The sequence below is a fragment of the Rhagoletis zephyria genome, unplaced genomic scaffold (assembly GCF_001687245.7).
Source record: "Rhagoletis zephyria isolate East Lansing unplaced genomic scaffold, Rhagoletis_zephyria_1.1 Rzeph_scaffold_05293, whole genome shotgun sequence".
In the NCBI taxonomy this organism is placed as follows: domain Eukaryota; kingdom Metazoa; phylum Arthropoda; class Insecta; order Diptera; family Tephritidae; genus Rhagoletis; species Rhagoletis zephyria.
In genome coordinates, this window is record NW_016162376.1 from 22,604 (window position 1) to 43,413 (window position 20,810).

The 20,810-nt window shown below is 38.4% G+C and overlaps 2 protein-coding genes across 3 annotated transcripts; one reads left to right on the forward strand and one right to left on the reverse strand.

Annotated features, from left to right (window-relative positions):
- The first annotated feature begins 1,719 nt into the window (after positions 1–1,719).
- Positions 1,720–7,199, forward strand: LOC108371900 (uncharacterized). Its single transcript, XM_017627517.1, has 3 exons — positions 1,720–1,864; positions 6,579–6,800; positions 7,008–7,199. The coding sequence occupies exons 1-3, from the start codon at positions 1,732–1,734 to the stop codon at positions 7,100–7,102; spliced, it is 450 nt and encodes a 149-aa protein (XP_017483006.1). The 5' UTR covers positions 1,720–1,731; the 3' UTR covers positions 7,103–7,199.
- Positions 7,200–10,799: 3,600 nt separating this feature from the next.
- On the reverse strand, positions 10,800–19,244 carry Fem-1 (protein fem-1 homolog B). 2 transcript variants are annotated; one of them, XM_017627523.1, is made up of 11 exons: positions 19,120–19,244; positions 18,932–19,028; positions 14,031–14,313; positions 13,625–13,977; positions 13,145–13,534; positions 12,900–13,082; positions 11,991–12,220; positions 11,803–11,905; positions 11,605–11,737; positions 11,203–11,532; positions 10,800–11,132 (listed from the first exon to the last, which is right to left on the reverse strand). In XM_017627523.1, the coding sequence occupies exons 1-10, from the start codon at positions 19,137–19,139 to the stop codon at positions 11,369–11,371; spliced, it is 1,956 nt and encodes a 651-aa protein (XP_017483012.1). In that variant the 5' UTR covers positions 19,140–19,244; the 3' UTR covers positions 10,800–11,132; positions 11,203–11,368. The 2 variants fall into 2 exon arrangements, with proteins under 2 accessions (XP_017483012.1, XP_017483013.1); XM_017627524.1 differs by having other exon boundaries at positions 18,970–19,028; positions 19,115–19,243.
- Between the last annotated feature and the right edge of the window lie 1,566 nt (positions 19,245–20,810).

Below are 20,810 nucleotides of genomic sequence, written 5' to 3' on the forward strand. Positions count from 1 at the left end.
TATAGTTTTTGTTCTCAACGCTAGCTAGCTGCCATAGTCACTAGCTTGACGATGATAGCCTTATGTGACCACAACAATAAAAATGTGTAGAGAAATATACAAAATTAGTTAAGCGAAGTGTGCGTGACTATGCACATACATACATACATACAAACATATATGTACATATCCTTTGCGCTCAAACGTAGGAGTGTTGTAAGTACGTATATAAGTACATAGCGCCTTACCCATTAAGTATGTATGTATAGTAGGTGTAGTAGTTGTGACTGTAGTGGCGTTAATCGCATTTAAACGGTCGTATATATATTTATGTACATATGTATATGTGATGCGATATCAACTCAGCCCTTATAGATTGATTAGCTTCCTTGAAATGGTCTACCTTTGCAATGTTCATATAGGCGCATATTCATACATAAATAAGTATACCCTGCAGTGAAAAGCTGTCCTAAATATGCACTAATGCCACTATTATTTAGGATAAAGTCTAATTTTATAATGTATAATTATACAAGTTCCTCGTAGAAAAAAAAGTAAACTAATTGGATGAAATTCTTGTTCGTCGGTTTCGTCAAACCATTTGAATTTTTCGATGAATCTATTTCAGCTAGCAATGGTGCATTTGGAGACCTGTCTAAGATTTTGGATGAAAAAACTGCCGAGTGTGCCGTATCTTATCGTGCTAATGCTGAGCACTCGCAAAATGATGTAGGATCGTCTTCCTACTTGCAAGAGTTGTACGGAAGGTCCCTTTTAGCTGCATGTTCGCCAATGGGCCCACGTCCCGTTATCGTGGCTGTTAAGTTCATTATATCTTCCCTCGACCCTTTAGAAGTTCTTTTGCCTTTGGTTTGTCATAATACGGCCATATGATCCTCACAGTTTTGCAGGTTTGAGGGGTCTTCCGACGTATATCAGCCATACGTGAGGAGTCCTGAGTGAGCAAAGTTCAGTTGTCGGAACGAGAGAGAGCCATTCAACGTTTCAGAGAACACCCCCGCATGCACACCGGAGCCCATTTTGGAGCCTTCAGTATCATAGATATGAATTCCGATTCCATGCCGGCTTTGAGCCTAGTTTGTATAGATTTCTGGATTTCCCTCGACTATGCTGCCCCTTCTGAAAACCCGTCTAGAAGGAAACTTACGGAAATACGACACCCAAGTATTTCGCCTCGAAAGAAAATGTGAGAGTCCTTCCTTGAAGTGTGACAGCTTGCATTGTAGGTATTTTTGTTTGCTTGGTAGACACCTTCAGTTCCGTTTCGCTGGGGTTGACACTCTTTGTGGTCCAGGTATTTAGCCCGAGCAAAGCTCCCTCTAGGGTTTCGCTTATCGTATCGCATATGCTACTACATTTCACTCCACATTTGTCGAAAGCCAGTAGAATGTCGTTCAATGGCACCACCCATAGTAGCGGAGACAGAACTCCCCCGTGGGAGTGCCCCTATTTGCATAGCGTTACTACCAATGCTTGAAATTATATGGTAATTCTGTTTCTAAGCATTTGTTCTATCCACGCTCATATGCAGTCAGATATTTCCATTTTCCAAGGCATCGAAAAATTGCTTTGATTGTAATATTATTGAATGCCCCCCCCCCATGACGAGGAAGGTCGCCAACGTGCACCGCTTGTAGTGGAGTGAGTTTTCTATGGAGCCCACGACTACAGTTGACCTGCATTTAATGTATGCTTGCTGAGCTGCGAAAGCGTTTTCGAGATTGTTGCTTTATGAGTATGCTGGGTTTCGTTTATCTCTTTTTGATACTCGGTTGGATTCTGATTGTGTTATTCCTTAAGTGTAAAAAGTCAATTACACCACATTTTGCCTTCACCGAAAACTATACGGACGCGATTGCAGCTGGTGAGTGAAAGTAAATACACGCCATCTTTATTAAGTGATTAAATGGAGGACAAGCAGAAAGTACCGACATAGTACTTATAGAGTTCAGCATGAATATTATAGAGGAAGAAACTCCGTGAATTTTGTATGAAGCCCGACGAAGGCACAAACGGGAGTTAAATGTTTTTTTAAAAATGAGAAGCGTGTGGCACGGGTATTAAATTAGTAAAGTTTAAAAATAGGCAATCTAATATTTAACCAAACGCTATATTTACGGGAATTTGGTTGGTTGAAGTGCCGAGTTTAACAACTCCAATTAGCACATATTTATGCGTGCCGTTTTAAAACCACTGCTCGCAATTTAACCTCAAAAAGAGCACGAAAACGAAGCAGCTGTAGTCGGTTATTTTTTCTAAAATCCAGCATGTAAAGTTCAAGAACTTAAAAAGTTGCAGTGGGCTAATGTCACTTATGCCTGTTAAGCCGCAGTAGCAGGGTTTGCCTAGAAGCCTAATCCTAGTCATACATAGTCCTAGACAATCGCAGAGCAGATGCTCCACCATTTCTTCTGCATCTGGTGAATTACAGCTATGACAAGAAGTGTTCTTTTCCAGTTTCTGTATTGCAGCCTGAATTCTCACGGCCCAGTGGCCTGTGTAAACCACAGTTGGTCGAGATAGATTCCTCCTGTTTAATTTCATAAGAAAAATCAGAGCTGACCCATTCCTAGGTCATCTCATTGCCATGAATGCTGTTGTGCACCGGCATCCAGATCAGCGTAAAGGCATGCCTGTCAGCTAAAGCCATAACGTTCGCTCTGCATTGTTCTGTTATGCTGGCGGTGATGCTTACAGAGTCAAGTGAATTTGGTAATCGAATAGACTCTTCGATTTGGAGGTCGGTTGAAAAAGCACCCGCCCCTACGCCACAATCCATTTTTGAGCCGGATAATTCGATGGATAATTCGAAGCGTTCGGTAAAAATAAGCTTCTTTCACTCCGTTCTTGATTGAAACCTTGTGCTGAACTTTCTCTTGAATAGAAGCGAAGGACAACTGTAGTCAGATTTTTCGCAAATGCTTTGGGCGTTAAAAAAGTACAGGATACGTACGTACGTTCTTTCCACAGTCGAAGTTCCCTCAACCTCAGGGCACTCTGAGAAGCACTTTCCTTAATAAAGAAATCAATCGGTGGCAGATGACAGATGACATTCAATGCTTCCGTTGGACATGATCTTATCGCCCCAGTAATGGCAATGCAAACTGACCTTTCTACCCTGCCTAACATTGTGCGTATATAGTTCATCTCTACGGTTTACACTAAACCAGCGAACCATATGCAATAATCGGTCGCAGGCCCCACTTCTTACCCAGTATTTTCTTGCAAGAATACAGAGCACCATAGACCTTTTTTACTCGGTGCTATGTGTTCATTTTCCACTTTAAATTTGGTGTGAGAATGACTCCCAAATAGCGTAAGGAGAGAGAGTATGCCCATTTATGGAAAGTAAGTTAAAATTAGGAATATTATTCCTTGCGGTGTATAAGAGGAATTCAGTTTTCGATGAATTAACGTTGAGCCCGTAGCAACATATCTGCCCAAGAACCCAATTCCCCTAGTGCTCTTTGAAGCATTCGGCCTATCACATTTGTGCACAATCCCCGCAACCATCTTCGGTCAATTGGCCATTAGTGTGTTAGAGGGTGATTGACTTGGTTTTTCCAAACCGGTTTTTTTTTAATATTTTTAGGGTTTTTGTTTACCTTGTATTTTCGAATACCAAGTAAACCAGATTTCTACAAGCGAATAAACCAGACGTTCACCTAGTTTATTTATATACCACAATCAAAAATTTATTTCTTTATTAAAAATGGAACTACATAAAACATTTTTTGAACTTTTTTAATCTGAAACTGACAAATTTTCCACCACAGAAAAATGCATAAAAAATAAAAGAAACCCCGAAGTAAAATCCTCCACTGTGTTTTTTTTTTTATTTTAGCAGCTTCCAAACTCGATCTAAATCAGAGAATCGACAACAAGTTGTCATCATTCTCATCGGCACGCTTAGTTGAAGGGTAATGTAAGTTGACATAGTAGTATAAAGAGGTTCTCAGTGTCGTCGGGCATCTTTTTCAAATTGGGCTGAAGAGTCTCCAATAGGTGGCATTCGTCTCCGATTATGGGATTTAAGTGGTCAGAGTTGACGAAGGTGTTGTTTGATTCTCGATGAATGACTTGTCTATAATAGAATATATTTGTATTGTGAGTCTGGTTCAGCGTGTGGTATGTTATCATTCCCAAGACAGCAAGTTCTAAATGCTCGAGTTTTCCCCGACAAAGGAAGGTTACGAAAGTTTTCACTATTATTTTTCTTTGTTCTTATAATCCCAAATATCTCAAATGATTACTGATTTCCAAACTAAAGCTACACCTATTTTAGGTAGTCATATTGCAATTTGGTCATACAAGTTAGTGTTGCTGTAGAAAAAATATACGCAATAAGGAGGTATACCCGGTTTTTTCCTTAATTTTGAAAATGGGCAAATGCTTTTTTCAAATTGCCATTTTGCGAATAACTCAAAATCCGGTTTTCAAAAAAGGGCAAATATTCGAAAACCCTACTGTACCAGGTTATTATATTCAGCTCTTCTTATTAAATGCTTAGATCAGTTTTTAAACTCTTTATAAAGTTTAACTTCGGATCCATGCTATCTCTCGGTATTGTAAATTCAGGGCACTTCAAAGGTTGCTATTGGACAAGTTCCTATGGCTCCAGTTATGCATACGCATACCAGCCTTTTTTAGTGAGAACTTCGAGTTTGCCAAGTTGCGCAAATCTATCGACCCAGATGATGGATTCATAAGCTATCATGGGCCGTACTATCGCCGTATATATCCATTTCAGTACTGGACATTCACGGAAGATATGGTCCATAGTCTCTTCACATCTCATTGTCTTATTAAAGGAAAAACTAGCTTGCCCTCAAAACCGACTTCCATCAAACGGTTTTAATTCTTTTTTTTACCTAAGAAACAGCATGAAAATAAAATGCGTTTTCCGGTTCTTCTGATCATAGAAATGGAATCCATGACGCAAAAAAAGTAAAAAGATATATTTAAAACTTTTTAAATTTTATTGTATACTGAGTTTAGGTAAAAACAAAAACCATTTTAAAACCTACTAAATCCGTACCTTTAGGTAATTTTATAGGTCAAAGTAAATTATTTCATTCAACTCCACTACTTCTCATGAATTCTCTATCTCAATAGCTCAGCCGATAAGCTCCGCATTGTTACTGTTCTCACCTCGAATTGGACGAGTGAAGGAAATGCGGCACTTGCGTCGCCGTTGAAAATCGTTGAGAAGTGTTCCCTTAGACCGCATGAATTAAGGCCGCCTTCTTATTTCTTCGTTGCGGCCTAATTTCATTTTTTGATGGCGGCCTAATTTCATTTTTTGATGGCGGCCTAATTTCACTTGCAAATTTGATTATTCCCGCTGGTCTTATTTCATTTTTTGATCGCGGCCTGATTTCACTTTGCTGAAATGCTGAGTGTTATTTTTTCTAAGCGCTGCCAAAAACAGCCAACTTGGAAAGGTTTTCTGCGCAAAAATACTTTGATCAGCGTAGCCGAAGTTCGTCTGATGAGTGTTATTTTTTCTAAAAGCTGCCAAAAGGCCCCAATGCGGAAAGCGGTTTGCGCAAAAATACTATGGATGGCATAACCCGAGTTTACATTTTCTCTGTCAAAATGCTAATTTTATCCCATTTTCAAATGGGTACCCAGGGATGTGTAGAGGAGTCAGAAAGGGGAAGGGCAACGATTCTTAAAGTTTTGACTGTGCTTCTTTAATGGGTAGGGTTTTAAGTGTAACGACCGTCCCCCTCCGCTCCTACCACAAAACCATTGTCCAAATAACCGAACATTCTCAATTAATTTTTTGATTGCGACCTAATTTCACTCATAAAAATGTATTTTACCCGCGTTGTCTAATTTCATTTTGGCATCGCGACCTAATTTCACTAGTCAAAATGAATATGCCAGCGCGGCCGGATTTTATTTTTTGATCGCGGCCTAATTTCATTTTTTATTGCGGTTTTAATACATGCGACCATAATTCACGGTGCCGTCTACCACATCTTCGGCAGAGGCGCCATGTTAGTGGAAGATCGAATCATGCTGCTCATTTACATATGCCCAGGCGATAACAAGATATGAGTCAATAACGAAATTTTTTAGCTGTCGTTTGTAACGTCGAACTTTCGCCTCGTTGTCTGGGGTACATTCTCTATTGTACAGAGGCGTATGTGGGCCTCAGCTGATAGGTACTGATCCCAGTCGATGCTGACGGATGAAACGCGCGTCAAGAACACTTGAGGCGTATCTTATGTCCATCATAACTATTAAAGTATTCCTCGTTCTCTGAACAGCGGACACCCAATTGACTTTATAGCTATTTTGTGCGTCAAGGCCGCTAAACACAATTTTAACCTCGTCCTTCCTCTGTGCGTTCGTAGAACTGCTCTTTCCGTCCATCGCATACATATAACAGTTTTCCTATGAAATACATATCTCAANAATTTCCTGGATCGTGGTGATGTCAGTCTTAGGCTATACAAACATATAACAGTTTTCCTATGAAATACATATCTCAAATATATTTCAATTAATTTAAGCAAGCAGAAATTGAAATACGTGACTATTTAATTTTCTAAAATTAATTTCTTCAGATCGTCGTCCTTCAGTTCATATCATACAACTATCACCGGAAGAAATGGATAACGAAGAACAATTCATGGACTCATATCATCAACGCAGCCAGAGCGTTCGACGTCATTCAAATCGCTCACAACGATCCACTCTGCCCGATGAGCGGACCGTGGAAACAACATATCCAACAGATGCAGTTGTGAATCCAGCTTATATGCACGATGAAGAGTACATCATTAATGGTAAGCAAGCGGTAGATATCGGGCTCTAAATGCCAAAAATATGTAAGCGACATTTTTTTTCAAAATTTTATTTTTGATGCAGAAATGCATCTTAATGCTCTAGGGCGATTTCTGCTCGATAGTCAAAAAGACACAACGTAATTTGCAAATGTTTACTACTTAAGAAACAAAAAATAGAGTACTTATTTTGTTAAATTTTATTAACAGCACCACCCCCTTCGTACGAAGAAGTTATGCGTCAACCAGAAGTATACCCCAAAGTGCATCACAGTACGAGTAAAGTGAGCGACGCGAATATCTAAGGGTTGCATATCCGTACTACCATCGGGTTAAGTACTACAAGCGAGCACGTATGAGCATTCTGCATACATTTGTACATATGTAAATTAACACTTTCTGCTGTGATTTTATACTTAAATTAATGTAAATTACAAAAAAAAATGTTTTTAATATAAATGTTAAATGTAATCTAAAACGATTGACCTGTCTAATTTGATTTGAATAAAAGTAATTGTAATTATAAAAGGCGGCCGCTGTGGCTGAGTGGTTAAAGGTGCGCACTACCACTACGTAGGGCCTGCGATGGAAAGACCAAGTGGAGAAGAACTTGGCTGGATATAGGCTATCCATATTCGGTATTGCAGGAGAACTTAGCACTAAACCAACGGTTAGTAAAGAATATAGCGTCCAAAACGGCCACCAGCGTCAATGCTACAGGGCAGTTTGTGTGCAGGTTATACGGACACAGTAGTAGAGCGTCAACATTTCCCGGACGGACTGACTACATGATCCTGGATCTACACTTTGGGACGAACTTCGAAGAAAGCTGGCTCGGTGAATATCTAAACACACATATGGGTAGAAGATGAGAAATGCGTATAGACGGCACCCGTCTGTGCTAAACTCAATCTCAATAAATCCTATAAGCTGGCGGATCATTGCAGCATTGTTGGTATTCCAACCGGATATTTCTTACTGGCATCGCACACCAATGAACGGGCTCTGACTAATAATAAGAACAGTGGGAGATGCATAACGAAAGGCGAGACAGTGGAACATATCATCTGCAAGCGTGTCCTGTCCTTAGCATGCGTGACGCGTTTAATGAAGAAGGCCCAGACCAATGTTTAAGGACGATAAACCTATCCCTCCACTGCCAGTTCAGAACAGTATTAATGCAGCTGAAAAGCAACAAAGTCCTCGGTTCTAGTGGCAAACGTGTCTCAAATGTTCAAAGCCGAAGACGGAGACCCACCTCGATGGCCGCCCACCAACCATCAACACAGCGGAGGCGAAATTATCACGGTTCACCCTGTCTCAACTAAGATCGGGCTAGTGGAGCCGCCTCTACTAAGATCGATAAATTAATAAATTCCGCGCGGCTAGTGCCTAGCACGCGACAGGGCCAACACGGCTCTTTGCATGCCCATCGAAATCTACGGCCCTGACACCAGAAGTCTTGTGGTCAGCGCCGATCGGCGTCAAAAATCTCGATGAAACCCCGAAAAATACCATGAAAATTCCAAAAAAAAAAAAAACTACCGAAATAAGTCGAATGTCTCTTAAAAAAATTGATCATTGGAGCCGCGTGGTTAGAGGTGCGTACTACCACTCGGTAGGGCCAAGGTTCGATTTCTGGTTTAAGAACCATCCTAAAAAAGTATAGATAGGTTTAGGCCCCTATTATGAGTTGCATCCGATCTTCGACTGTGGTCGAAAGTGCTGTTTGAACGAATTTTCATTTGGTATTATGGCGCTCATTCGATGAAGAATAGCACTATTGTGAATTTCGCTCATTTAGGTTGTTCACATATTAGCTCTGATCCATTACTTTTCGTGAAAAATCCTGTAAATCTGTCAAACAGCAAAATTACTCTCTGAAGTGAGAGTAAAAAGTGAGTAACAACAAAAAGTACGGGAACAAAAAGACCATTTTTCCTGTAAAAACGTCAACCAGTGATTGCTTGACACTTTTCATGATTTTACCAGAAGAAAAAGTTCGGGTAAAATCTTGCAACTTCATTCTCTACACAACTCTCCAAAAGTCGCTCTCATTTACAGGATTTTGGAGGATTTCGGAGTACGGGAACATTTTTCCTGCAACTTCCTGCAAGTTCGTGTAAAATCCTGTAAGTTCATGGAGTACTGGATCAGAGCTATTAGTATATTTTTCACCGCTGAGAAGCTTTGTTTACAAATCGAGCAAACTAAAAAGTGTTCTAAAAAAGAAAGGGAGTTTATAAAAACGTAGTAAAATGAGTACAACGAAGTTCTGGTTCAACGATTCGTCAAAGGATGAGAGCTTAGTAAACTCGCCAGGAGTAGCAAATGTTTATGAGAGTTTAAGTGAAGTCTTTCGAAAATATTTTGACATAAAATATTTTTAAGAAATTAATCTACAGATTTATTAAAAAGTTCCGACTGTCTAAAGTGGCGTTTATGAGCCAAATCTATTTAAAATATTTTAAAACTATCAACAGCTCTACGAATTTTTTCTCAGAGATCGTGCCAACTGAGTATTAGGATTTTCTTTCACAAGTAAAACCAGCCTTTCGAGCTCGTATTTAGTATTCACGACGTTAGAACTACATGGAATCAATAAAAATTGTTTAAAATTAGTGTCTAGCTGCCAAAAAGTAAGAAAACAAATGCAAAATCATACATTTTTCACAATTTTCTAACACTTCGCTACCCCATCGAAAGCAAAATTCTGTTCGACAGAAANCACCGAAATTCTGTTCGACAGTAAATTCGATACTCAACGAAAATTTCGACACGGTTGCATAGCTCATAATACGAATTTCTTTTTCGATCTTCGATAACCAGCGAAGATGGAAAATCGAATGCAACTCATAATAAGGGCCTATGTCTTAAAATACCAGGAATCGATTTATTTTTACTAATGGCTAAAAAAATGCAAAAATTACCAATTGTTTTCAGAAAAGGCAAAAGCTACATGCTTAAACCATGGCAATAGCGGTGCGATGATTTTTTACTGTTTCTTTTTTCGCCGAAATCGCTATGCCACCAAGAAGTTTTGGGTAAGTTTACTAAACACCTAAAAACGTCTGCCTTATAAAATCCGAACCTTTTCAAGCTACTGCCGGGGGGCAGCATGTGCCACTCTTCCCCTCATCGGGCCAGAGGCTTCAACCGTTCCAAAATAATTTAGAGACACTTTTTTACAACAATCAATTATTCTTTTTAATTTTTCAAGCAATTGTAATGCAAATAAGCTTACCGTTACTTAAAGTTTCAAATTTTGGTACATATATAAAATTGTTGATGAATATAATTTGGAGTTATCAGTGAGTTCATCATAGTCGGGGCCCTTACTGCGTAATTCTTTTATAGTACCAATAGTTCGAATTCATACAATTTCACTGTCGATTCGAACTACACAGTAAAGGCCCAGATTTTTCGAAAACTACGAAAAGTGGATCACTTAATCCGTATTGCTGCGAACGTATGCATTCTTAGAAAGTATGTGCCGGGTATGCGGTAGAAATCCGGACTCCAGCTTATCCGGCGATTTGCTTTTACCTCAAAGCATTACCAAATATCCTCGTAAGCTCGCTCCTTAATAGAAGTTTTCACTAGAATTCGGCACTGTTAACATGATTCTAATGGCTCCCCATGATACAATTTGACAATTTTTATCCGGCACATCCCTAATTCAAACTATATGCTACGTTCTTAGCTATTCCATTTCAGTGAAAGCAATTTCGTAGGTTTCACGAAAAATTGGACTACGATGGATTCAGTTAGAGCACTGATTATTAAAAAATCTTTAAATGCAGTAATTTAGCTTTCTCAGTAATATTCATATAATTATCATCAACTGAATAATACAATTTTACATTTTTAGTATTCGAATAAAACAACGTACTATATTGTTAGAAAACATTTGAAAATTTTGCTGAGATGAATTTCAGTCTCCTTTTTTATCCCCACAAAGTGCATTTTTAGTTAGTTTCACCAATTAACCGTCTCAACGTCTTTAGCTTTACACGACTTTATTAGTATCATTTGATGATTTTAGATATAATTTTTGTAAAATGATTTGTTCATGTATTTACAATTAAAAGTTTCAGTCCACATTTTTTATAGTATTCATACACTTGGCAAAAATATTTGGCTACAATATTATAAACAAAATTATTCAGAAACTAAAAAGCTTATTTTCATATAAACATAATTGGCCACAAGCAATTTTAATTTTCAGATATTTTGCAGAAACAAAAATAAAATTGACTTAATTTAATGATCCCCTAGGCTGATTATATATCTACTAACCATTGTGGCTAAAAATAAGCGACCAATTTTTTTTTTTNGTCCACTAGGCTGATTATATCTTCTAACCATTGTGGCTAAAAATAAGCGACCAATTTTTTTTTTTTTTAGCTAACTAGCGCTTAATTTTATAAATCTAAAATAAATATTCGACTTCAAATGTACAAAATTAGAATACATAAAAAGGAAGTTGATAGTGTTTTCTCAGCCCAGCCGCTACTACTGTTACTTCCTTCACATCGCTGTCGCACAATTAGCCACAACCGCAAAATCGTTTACGCGCAAAATTTCTCGGCGCTGTGCATTTGTATAAAGGCTTCCAACGCTTTGGGTATAAGACCTTGATATTTAAGTTTGTGAAAAGCGATGCAGCGTGAGGCTATGCATTTCAACGAGGTCAACGAATTCTGGTAGCTAAGTATAAGATTGCTAATGCCATCTACATTGGAAATAAACAAAAATTTAAAACATTATTACCTATTTGGATTTAATTTGTATATGTACTACTTACTTGCGCTACCAACTTGTGCTGGCGTCAAGCCGTTTGCATTCACGGCATCCAAATGTGCACCAGCATCCACAAAAAGTTTTACAATCTTTTCAGCTTGCGTAAAAACATGTGGATTGTCGCGTGGAAATTGTATCTGGGTAAGTATAGAAATAATTTTTAAATTATATTTAGGAGTGTATCAAGCCCATAACAACTTACACTTGCAACAAGCGTATGGAGGGGCGTATTACGATCACGATCCACAGCTATTACAGAGGCGCCAACATGAACCAATAACAAGGCGGTGCGGAAGCAAGGAAAGCTAGGAAATGAGAACAAACGTAATTATGTGCATACATAAAAATAAACAGGCATGTACATAGGCTGTATATTGTATATTTTCTTACCGGCATATATCACTTGTATAGAAGTCATCAACGGGTGTTATGCCGTTCACAGCCAAATGTAATAAAGTTTGTCCATCCGCCAGGCGAGTATCACATTTGATGAATTTCAATATGGTTGAGTATAATTGCTCGATTTGAGGTCGTTGTATATCAATATTGGTGTGAGCCAAGAGTTTCGTTATAATTTTAATGAGGTAGAGGGCAGTGACGACGTTTTGTTCATTTTGATCCTGTAGATATACAAATACATAAATAAATATACATATATTTAAGAAATACGAAGGAATACAAAATAAAATTTTACAAGCAGATAGTTTTATAAATTATGATTGCTTCCGAGTGATATTTTTATATAAACAATTCACTTATGCCGTTTTCTTTTCTAGCGAAAAATGTTGCCCTCTCAGTGCCCTCTACGCACAGATACTAAGGAAAGGGCAATGAGAAGGCAACAATTTTTGTAGAAACGAAAACGCCATTAGTCCCTCAAGAGTTTTCAATAGTAGAAAGGACAGGCTGATTGGTCTGAAACTCCTTCGCCGTCACGTAAGTTTTTTCGCCCATCCCCACAGTTTTACAATCTCCCAAAGCAGGCGATGTTTTCTTGTAGTTCACCAGGAAATACAGACTACTCAATGGCTCTTTACCGATAGTTGCACACTGTTCGGACTTCATTGTCGCTTCACATGTCGCTCATGTATCTCGAGGAGAATACGATTTCTGACGAGAATTCAGCTAAATAGCAACGACCCATGGCAGTCTTCCACAATTTCGCCTAATTCACTTCATGAGCCGCCGTAAGTCTTTCTTATATCGGAATTATAAATACCCAATCCGATGTTATGCAGTTCAAAAATGGACTGTGGGACAACCGTAAAAACGACATACATATGTATTCAGATTACTTACCGCCAACATTTGCGGCACATCCTTAGGTCCAGGGTGTGCTATCTTGTATTTGTTATTCTCGATTTCTTGCTGGCACTTTACCAGCACGGACAGCACAATTGAAAGGTCCAGTGTTTGTTCCTCTAAGCGTAAAATCTGTGAGAACAGTTGAGCAAAGCGTAGCAAGTCACGTTCAACTGAAACCTGAAATCGATAGGCGTATATAAAAAGAGCACACACACAAAACTGCATTCACAGCCACTCACATTGTTGATCATACGCAGATCTATAGCGTAATTCCACAAAACCTGGCATTGTGCAAAGCGACCTTGATCCGCCATTACAGCTCCCCGATAGACAATTGGCTGCGGCAAGTCTGGATAATGTTTACCCAAAATGCGTTCACGTATCGTTAATGCTTCCATATGTATCGAGTGATGATTTAATCGTATGGCCTGCAGTTCTGGTATATTCTCCGTTTCGAACCAATCATCATAGGCGGGTACTGGTGCCATTACGCGCTTACGTATCACTTTTTGGTCGTCCGCGTAACGCATTTCCATGGCACGCATCAAATGCTGATAGGCTTTCGAGACATCATAGTTGTCCTTATCGTTCGCAAATGAGGCACCCATTAGCTCGATTGCATTTATTATCTGTAAAGAAGCAATGATGAATATGAACAAGTGAAACAAATTACCAGTCACTAATTGGTAGTATAGCTGAACTAACGACGCCTTACTTACCTCCTCTTTCGTCATCAGTCCCGGGCGTGAAATAAACATTTCCACCACCGATTCATGTGTACGTTCGGCAGCTTGCAAAACAGGCGTGAGTCCGTGTTCATTCTTTTGCATACGAGCGCCATGGTCGAGCAGCAATCGACAAACCTCAAAGTGGCCACACTCAGCGGCGTAATGTAGCGCTGTGGCGCCACAAAGCGCCTGCTCATTTGGATTGGCGCCGTTCTTCAGCAATGTGTCGACAACATGGGCGTGACCCTTATAGGCAGCAATCATTATGGACGTATTATTATAGGTGTTGGCCAAGTTTACATCAGCGCCATGTTCAATTAAATATTTCACAATATCCAGGCGTCCTAAGTGGTATCAATAGGGATGAGAACAATTAACGACCAGGGCTGAAACTCACCTTCATAGCATGCAGCACGGAGTGGTGACGATTGCGCTTTTGTATTGTGATTGACATCGGCGCCGCGCTGCACTAACAACTTCACCACCTGCATGTGGCCCATCCCAGCAGCGACCCAAAGTGCAGTGGCGCCATAAACAAGCAAGCCATCGAAAACCACATTGCACTCGCGCTCCAAATCGATGTCGTATTGAGTGAGCAGCGTTTTAACGAACGTAACATTGCCCATCATGGCGGCCATGGTGAGGGGTGTAACCGATTGTCCATCGACTTCATCGAATTTCTGCAAAGGCAAAGAAAAATAATTTAAAATTAAACGTTTGTATTTAAAGAAAAAGTGACTAAAATCCAGGGTTATAGATGTACATATGTATGTGTTACAGCGTATCCCTTGTTCCCTTTAAGGAATGCCTCCGAACAAAAATAAGTAATAGCTAAGTAAAAAATAAAAATAATTGTGGTGTGCGTCTTTAAGTTATTACACAAAAAGTGTGACTTAAAAATTTACTTCGGAAAGGTTTTTTATGGAAAGCTTTTCAACGGCAGAGGAACACCCGGAAGTATGCCACTTCCTGTCGCCTTACAAAAACGCAATTTTCGTGGCTTGCTCTGACCAGGAGTCGAACCTGTATTTTAACCCCTCGGCTATGCATGTGAAATGATGAGTTGAAAAAGCAAGCTCCCAACTGCTTTGCAACTCTCACATCATGACTGTAATGCGCAGTGAGTATCCACAGTCTCCAAAGTATGTCGAATTACTCTTTCCTCTAATTCAGTGTGTCATTACTGACTATATTCTAAAGAAGCTTCTCGAGTACCTGACTGATACTCCACCGCAGACCGTTTCTTTCCGCTTTCCCTTTATTCTGCTCCTCTCCCAGTGGATGACCAAAGAACCAGATACAAAATGATTAAAACCTAGATAAGAAGTCTTAGATCTATGCATAGACAGATCACTTTCCAAAGGCAAAGGTCAGAAGTGTTGTTGTTCTTGTAGCGTCTACTAAACCCCGTTCGGGTCGGCTCATCCGTCAACATTGTCGTCTAGCTCAGCTAAGGGAGGCCCATGAAGTGCGCAACTTCCATAGGGTCTGTCCATAGGCATAGGGGTTATCTGGGTAGGGTTTTGGGAGTATGCGAAGAGGTGCCGTCCACGTCGGGTGGTTGTGTGCCCAAAACGACATTCACAAGTCGAGAGTCTATGTAACTCGAGACAGACTCCCTGTGAATGCCGTTCAAGGCCTGTCGGTATGCAGTTAGGTCTAGAGGTTGTTTTATGAACCTCTGGACTTCGTTCGTCAGTTCGTAAAGATAACCCCTGACGTGCCTTGGTGAAGGCTCTACTGCAAGCGTCTGTGGCACCCTACTAGGAACTGTTTGCAGAGCATTGCTCCCCATCTGGGCCTCATCGTGCAGGTGGTGTTGAGGCGACATCGATAGGCATCCAGCCGCGAACCAGAGTGCCGTGTTCTGGCAAGTTCGTAGCTTCATCCACTGCGTCCTGCTAGTCCCCAGCGAAATCAGGGGCGCTGCATAATTAGCGCACTTGCAGCGACTTGTGGACCCTGTTGCGGCGCTGTACCCTGTTGACAATTGCGGTTGTGTGCACCGAGAAGTAGAGCAGACTGTCGTAGGTAACTCCGAGGATTTTCGGGCTATTCCCAGTCTGACCTCCTTCAACCAGGTGGTGAACAGGGTAGCTGAGGATTTTATAGGGGAGAGGTTTAGGGCAGTGAGGAAGCGAGAAAGCTCGGAGAGGTAACCACTTACTTTCGAGCGCAAGTCATCAATTTCATTCCCATACGCCATTATCGAGCAATCTTCAGCGTAAGAGACAATCGAGATTCCCTCTGGTGGTTGAGGGAGCTAGGGAAATATAATAGTTCAACAGTAATGGAGAAAGGACACCACCCTGTGGAACCCCCTATTTAATTTTTCTCGTGTTGAATGAGATAATTCGCCGACCATCGTGAGTCCCTGTGAGAGAGAGGAGGCCTCAATGTATTCTAGTAGCGTGGAGTTTCTGACGGTGTCAAACGCCTTTGACAGATCCACAAAAAATGCAAGACATTAAAAGAATAAAAAATGCAAAATTTCTATTCACAATTTTCAGAAGAATTTTACGTATGTATGCAGTTTCATAGCCCATTAAATTTGAGTATAATAAAAAGCAAGTCTGAAGCTGCTAGAATAAAGTTTATTATAACAAAGAGAAATAACAAACCAACGGCAGAGAACGTATACGAATACATAAAATTTTTTTTTTTTCAAAATCAGACGATTTGTTCAATTTGAGGTATTCCAACGTCACGGGTGGGACATTTGTACAGTCAAAATGTTCTTTCTTTTTAAGAATAAAGTACTCAACAATTCTAGATTTTGATAAAAGTTATATATTTAAAAACAAATTATGTAGATTATTGAGTTCAGCGCCCTCACATTCACCAAGAAAAAAAATTTTCATTTAAATCCGTCTATAAATCTATTTTTACCCACATCTTATATGGAAGGAAACCACTGTGCATCTTAAGAATTATTTTAGGCCGATTATTATTAGTTCTCTTCAAATTACATTAAATTAGTTAGAATAAAGAAAATTGCATATTAAATATATGTATGTGTACACACGTGCCTAATGATAGCATTAGCATGCCTATTATGCTTACATTTAACAAACACAAAATCACAGTCAAGGTCTTTGCTCTTGGTGCTCTTCATACCACACTCTCCACTCTCGACACATTACATATCGAGAAGGTGCGAGGAGCACTGTGTGTATGTATGTACATATGTCTAGGAAATTCTTTGTTCGTTTCCTTTCACGATCGCCCTCAGACTTACGTAGAATTTATTTATAGAAACAGGCCTCAATGACCGGCATATGTTGGCAGCAGACATGTGCTGCTGATGTCCACTGGCAGGCGTGTGAACAAAATGGACAACAACAACACAAATTCATATTTGTAGTGCGTACGTACATATGTAGTACGGCGAGGAGCATAAACGCACATCACTAATAAGAAAAGGAGTTTGACCAATCCCTGCCCCAGTCTTTTCAACGTAATGGTTGACTCATGGAAGTCTACCCCTCCAGCGTAACAACCATCGCCTGCAACGTTTGTTACAACAGTAATCAATACAAAAATTAGTATAGTACATATAGTGAAGGTAGAAAACTCGACGAAGATTTAATAAAATAAAATACATTAAGCGAGTACTAGACAACTCTTATTTGTTGGTAAAAGACGGCAGGGTTTTAAACATTGTTGAGAAAAAGATTACAAAGACTAGACAAAATATCGGATATTACCGTATAAATACATATGTTTATATGTATGTATGTAAGTAAGCACGAGTTTCTTTTGTTAAAGCGGGTATGATTTTTTTCACGTTCCCCAACAACAACACTGACAGTTGAGAAAAGCATGATGCGCAAAAAAGGCCAACATCCCCAACGCTAATAAATACATATTTATTTAATTTTCCTTTGTTTTTCTTCCTTCACGAAGGCATGCGTTGTTGATCATTTTATTATTCTTTTATTTTTTTGACAATCAGACAATAAATGACATCGTTGCGAATTCTTAAACATACTTATGTACACATATTTTTTCACACTCTTATTACATATATGTATGTACATACAACATACCATATGTATATAAAGTGGTCCAAAGTGTTTTTTAACCATACATGCAGTGGTCGAAATAATTATAGCCGCACGACATTAACATATTATTTTTATTGATATTTAATTTTGGTTATTGTTTATATATATATATTGTTTAAGGTGGTCCAAAATGTTGCTGTTTTTTTTAACCCCTCCCACCAGGAAACCATTTTTTTTTTACTTTTTAAATTGGTTAACATTTATTTCATCGCAAATAGCAACGTAACTTGTATTTAGTCTTAATTATTTAACGCATACATTTCAATATTCAAACTTCTACAAAATTTATAAAAAAAGTAAAACCGTTATCAGAACATTTAAAAAGTTGTTGGGTATGCGCTTTTATAGGTCATTAAATTTTAGTACAATACATATAGTGCAAGTCTGTAGTGGCTTGAAATCGCTTTGACGTTTGAGAAGTTTTTTCGTTGAAGGTGTTGCGCTTTTTCTCCCATGCCCTAAAAAGCATGATAATTTTTATAGGGAAGAAAATGTCTAAAACTGATAGAAAAAAAATAAGTCAACGCGAATACTTATCCGCTTGAAATTTGCAGTTTATTTCACTAGAATTGAATGGGGTATATAAATGAATACCAAAAATTTGTCTAAAAATTCTGAATAAAAAGTTTGAGATTTTGGTGGAAATTTGTTGACTTTTTCAATCTTGTAAATGGTTTGAAACTTTGATTTATATGGTTTTTGTTGCAGAACTAACTTATTTTTTATAAAAAAATATATATATTTTTAATTGAATAAAATGAAATGAAATTGTGAAAATGTCGCGCTGCTATTTTCGTAAACACTGGTGTACATGAAAAACTTCAAAATATTAACCGATTTTAAAATAGAAAATACGGGTTTCTTTTTTATTTTGCATAATTCACCAAAAGTTGATGTGCGTGTGATTGTTTTTTTGATCACCCTAATGTACATACGTACTATATGCCTATCATACATACCTACATAAATATGTGTGGGAATTCGTTTCATCTCCAACAACATTTTACAAGGGAGGACGAAAATCCGTTTTAAGATACATCATCTTCTTACCCTGTCGAAAGATTCAACTAAGACCAAAAATATACCAACAAATGTGGTTTACTATCTAAAGCATGCAACCGAATTTTCCGCACTGTTGCTTTTTCAGCATTATACATAGATATTCACCAGTATATTTTATTTTTTGGCAGTACATTTCCAAAATTACAATAAAGCTGCAGCTTTAACTCACCGCAGGATATAAAATATATGGTGAAAGGGGTGTCGTACTTGAGCCTCTCCAGAATTTCGCACCAGGCCAAGCCGATTCGAATAAACGTTTACGCGTACTAAAAGTGCAATAGCAAGTAAACAAAAGCAAAAAAAAAACTATATTTATAATTTTATTCGATTCAAATTTTGCACTGCAATTTACAATACCGAATACGTTCAGAATTCATCGCTTTCGCTTCGCTCCGTATTTTTATGTGTCACACTACTTCGCAAGGATATGAAAAGCCAACTGTTTTTAGTCTGCGCATATCCTTTCAAGTTGGGAAAATTCAATAACATTTCGTTAGCGTGCGCTAGAAAAAATGTATAAATATCAAAAAAAAAAACAGGGTGAGTGTATTATGCGTGGAGTCCTTTTGCGCGCACTCGCGCCACCATATGCGCTTTATTTATCCTGCGCTCATACAATGCACATCACACACTCCCTTATTTTGCATGCGGCCTAGCTGTTAAAAGGATATATTCACATACATATTTACGTATGTATGTATGTGTTTAGCCATGTGCATATGCATGTCCATATGTGCAAATGTTTATTCAAAAAGGAATTCGGGTGAGGGTTGAAAATTTGAAATTTGGCTCGTGTGGCGTCTAGCGGACAGCTGATAGTTGTTTTTTCTTTTTATCCTGCCGGTAGAATACGAGAGAGCAAAGCTATGAAAGAGATATCTCACAGTCACATCAGCTCTTTGGCATGATTTACCCAGCAAACACAGTCTCTAACGTTAGAAAAACATTAGATTTTTCATAAGAATTCTACTGTAGTTCTCTAATGTTTCTCAAATCAAAAATCCGGTTAGAAAATTGTGTTAGAAATCGATTAGAGAATGATTCGAAAAACACTAGACACTAGAAACTAATTAAAGCAAAAAATTGGTTGGACTACTAGCTGAATTTACACTTACTACGCCTATACACTGGTGGCAGAAATAATAGACTCACTCGCCTTATTTTTATCACTTTTGACTATATGGGCTTTTTTCGAGATGCAATCGCGACCGCAGAGTTGCGCGAATTATTTAAGTAATCACGTTCGGTGTTAATTTCTAGCAGTGTTTTATTAGTTGGGAAGTTGCAACAGTATTGGAAATTTTCATCAGTGCCCGCTTTTATTACGTGCTTCCAACAGGCCCTATTTCTTTGGTTTATTTAATGTTTAATATTTTTTTTATATAAAAGTCTAGCTAGTTATTCAGCAAAAATCATACAAATTCATATTTCAAGCTTAGTACAAAAATTAAAAAAAATTCAACAAAATTTCAAACTTTTTATTCAGAATTTTGAAAAAAAGATTTGGTATGCAGTTCATATCCCATTAGATTTTAGTATGTATAATAAAATGCAAGTTTCAAGTAGCTACGGAATGCCGTTGATTTTCAATCCTCTTTTTTGCTGACGGTGTGGTGCATTTTTCCCATTCAAATTTCGATAACTTAATCAAATCAACGGCAATTTGATCAACTTAACTTAAAAAACTTGCATACCAAAAATTTTTCTCAAAATTCTGAATAAAAAGTTTAAAATTTAGGTGAAATTTTTTTTAATTTTTATAACTCTAGAAGTAGAAAACTTGCTAAATAACATTAAGAAAATCCTTGCGTGATATCCATAATTTTTTGAATTTCTGTTGATTTTGTAAGCAAATCCTTCAAAAAATTGCATATTTACCAACAAAAACTGTAGCAGGATGGGTAAAAATCCTCAGTCGAGATCAGGAAAGGTTAGTTGTTCTGAGCGAAACTATCAAAGTACCATTAAATTACACCATAATGGTGAAGTAGAAAGGCCGAGAACTGTCACTTCAGCAACATTGCCTAAAAAACCCTTTGGGGGTTAAT

Coding starts and splice junctions, on each gene's coding strand:
- Fem-1 (XM_017627523.1), bottom strand. CDS start 19,139: ATGAATTCTGAACGTATTCG. Junction 19,029..19,119: donor ATGAATTCTGAACGTATTCG/GTATTGTAAATT, acceptor TTGCACTTTTAG/TACGCGTAAACGTTTATTCG. Junction 11,738..11,802: donor TCCATACGCTTGTTGCAAGT/GTAAGTTGTTAT, acceptor ATACTTACCCAG/ATACAATTTCCACGCGACAA.
- LOC108371900 (XM_017627517.1), top strand. CDS start 1,732: ATGAGTATGCTGGGTTTCGTTTATCTCTTTTTGATACTCGGTTGGATT. Junction 1,865..6,578: donor TACGGACGCGATTGCAGCTG/GTGAGTGAAAGT, acceptor TAATTTCTTCAG/ATCGTCGTCCTTCAGTTCAT. Junction 6,801..7,007: donor TGAAGAGTACATCATTAATG/GTAAGCAAGCGG, acceptor TTTTATTAACAG/CACCACCCCCTTCGTACGAA.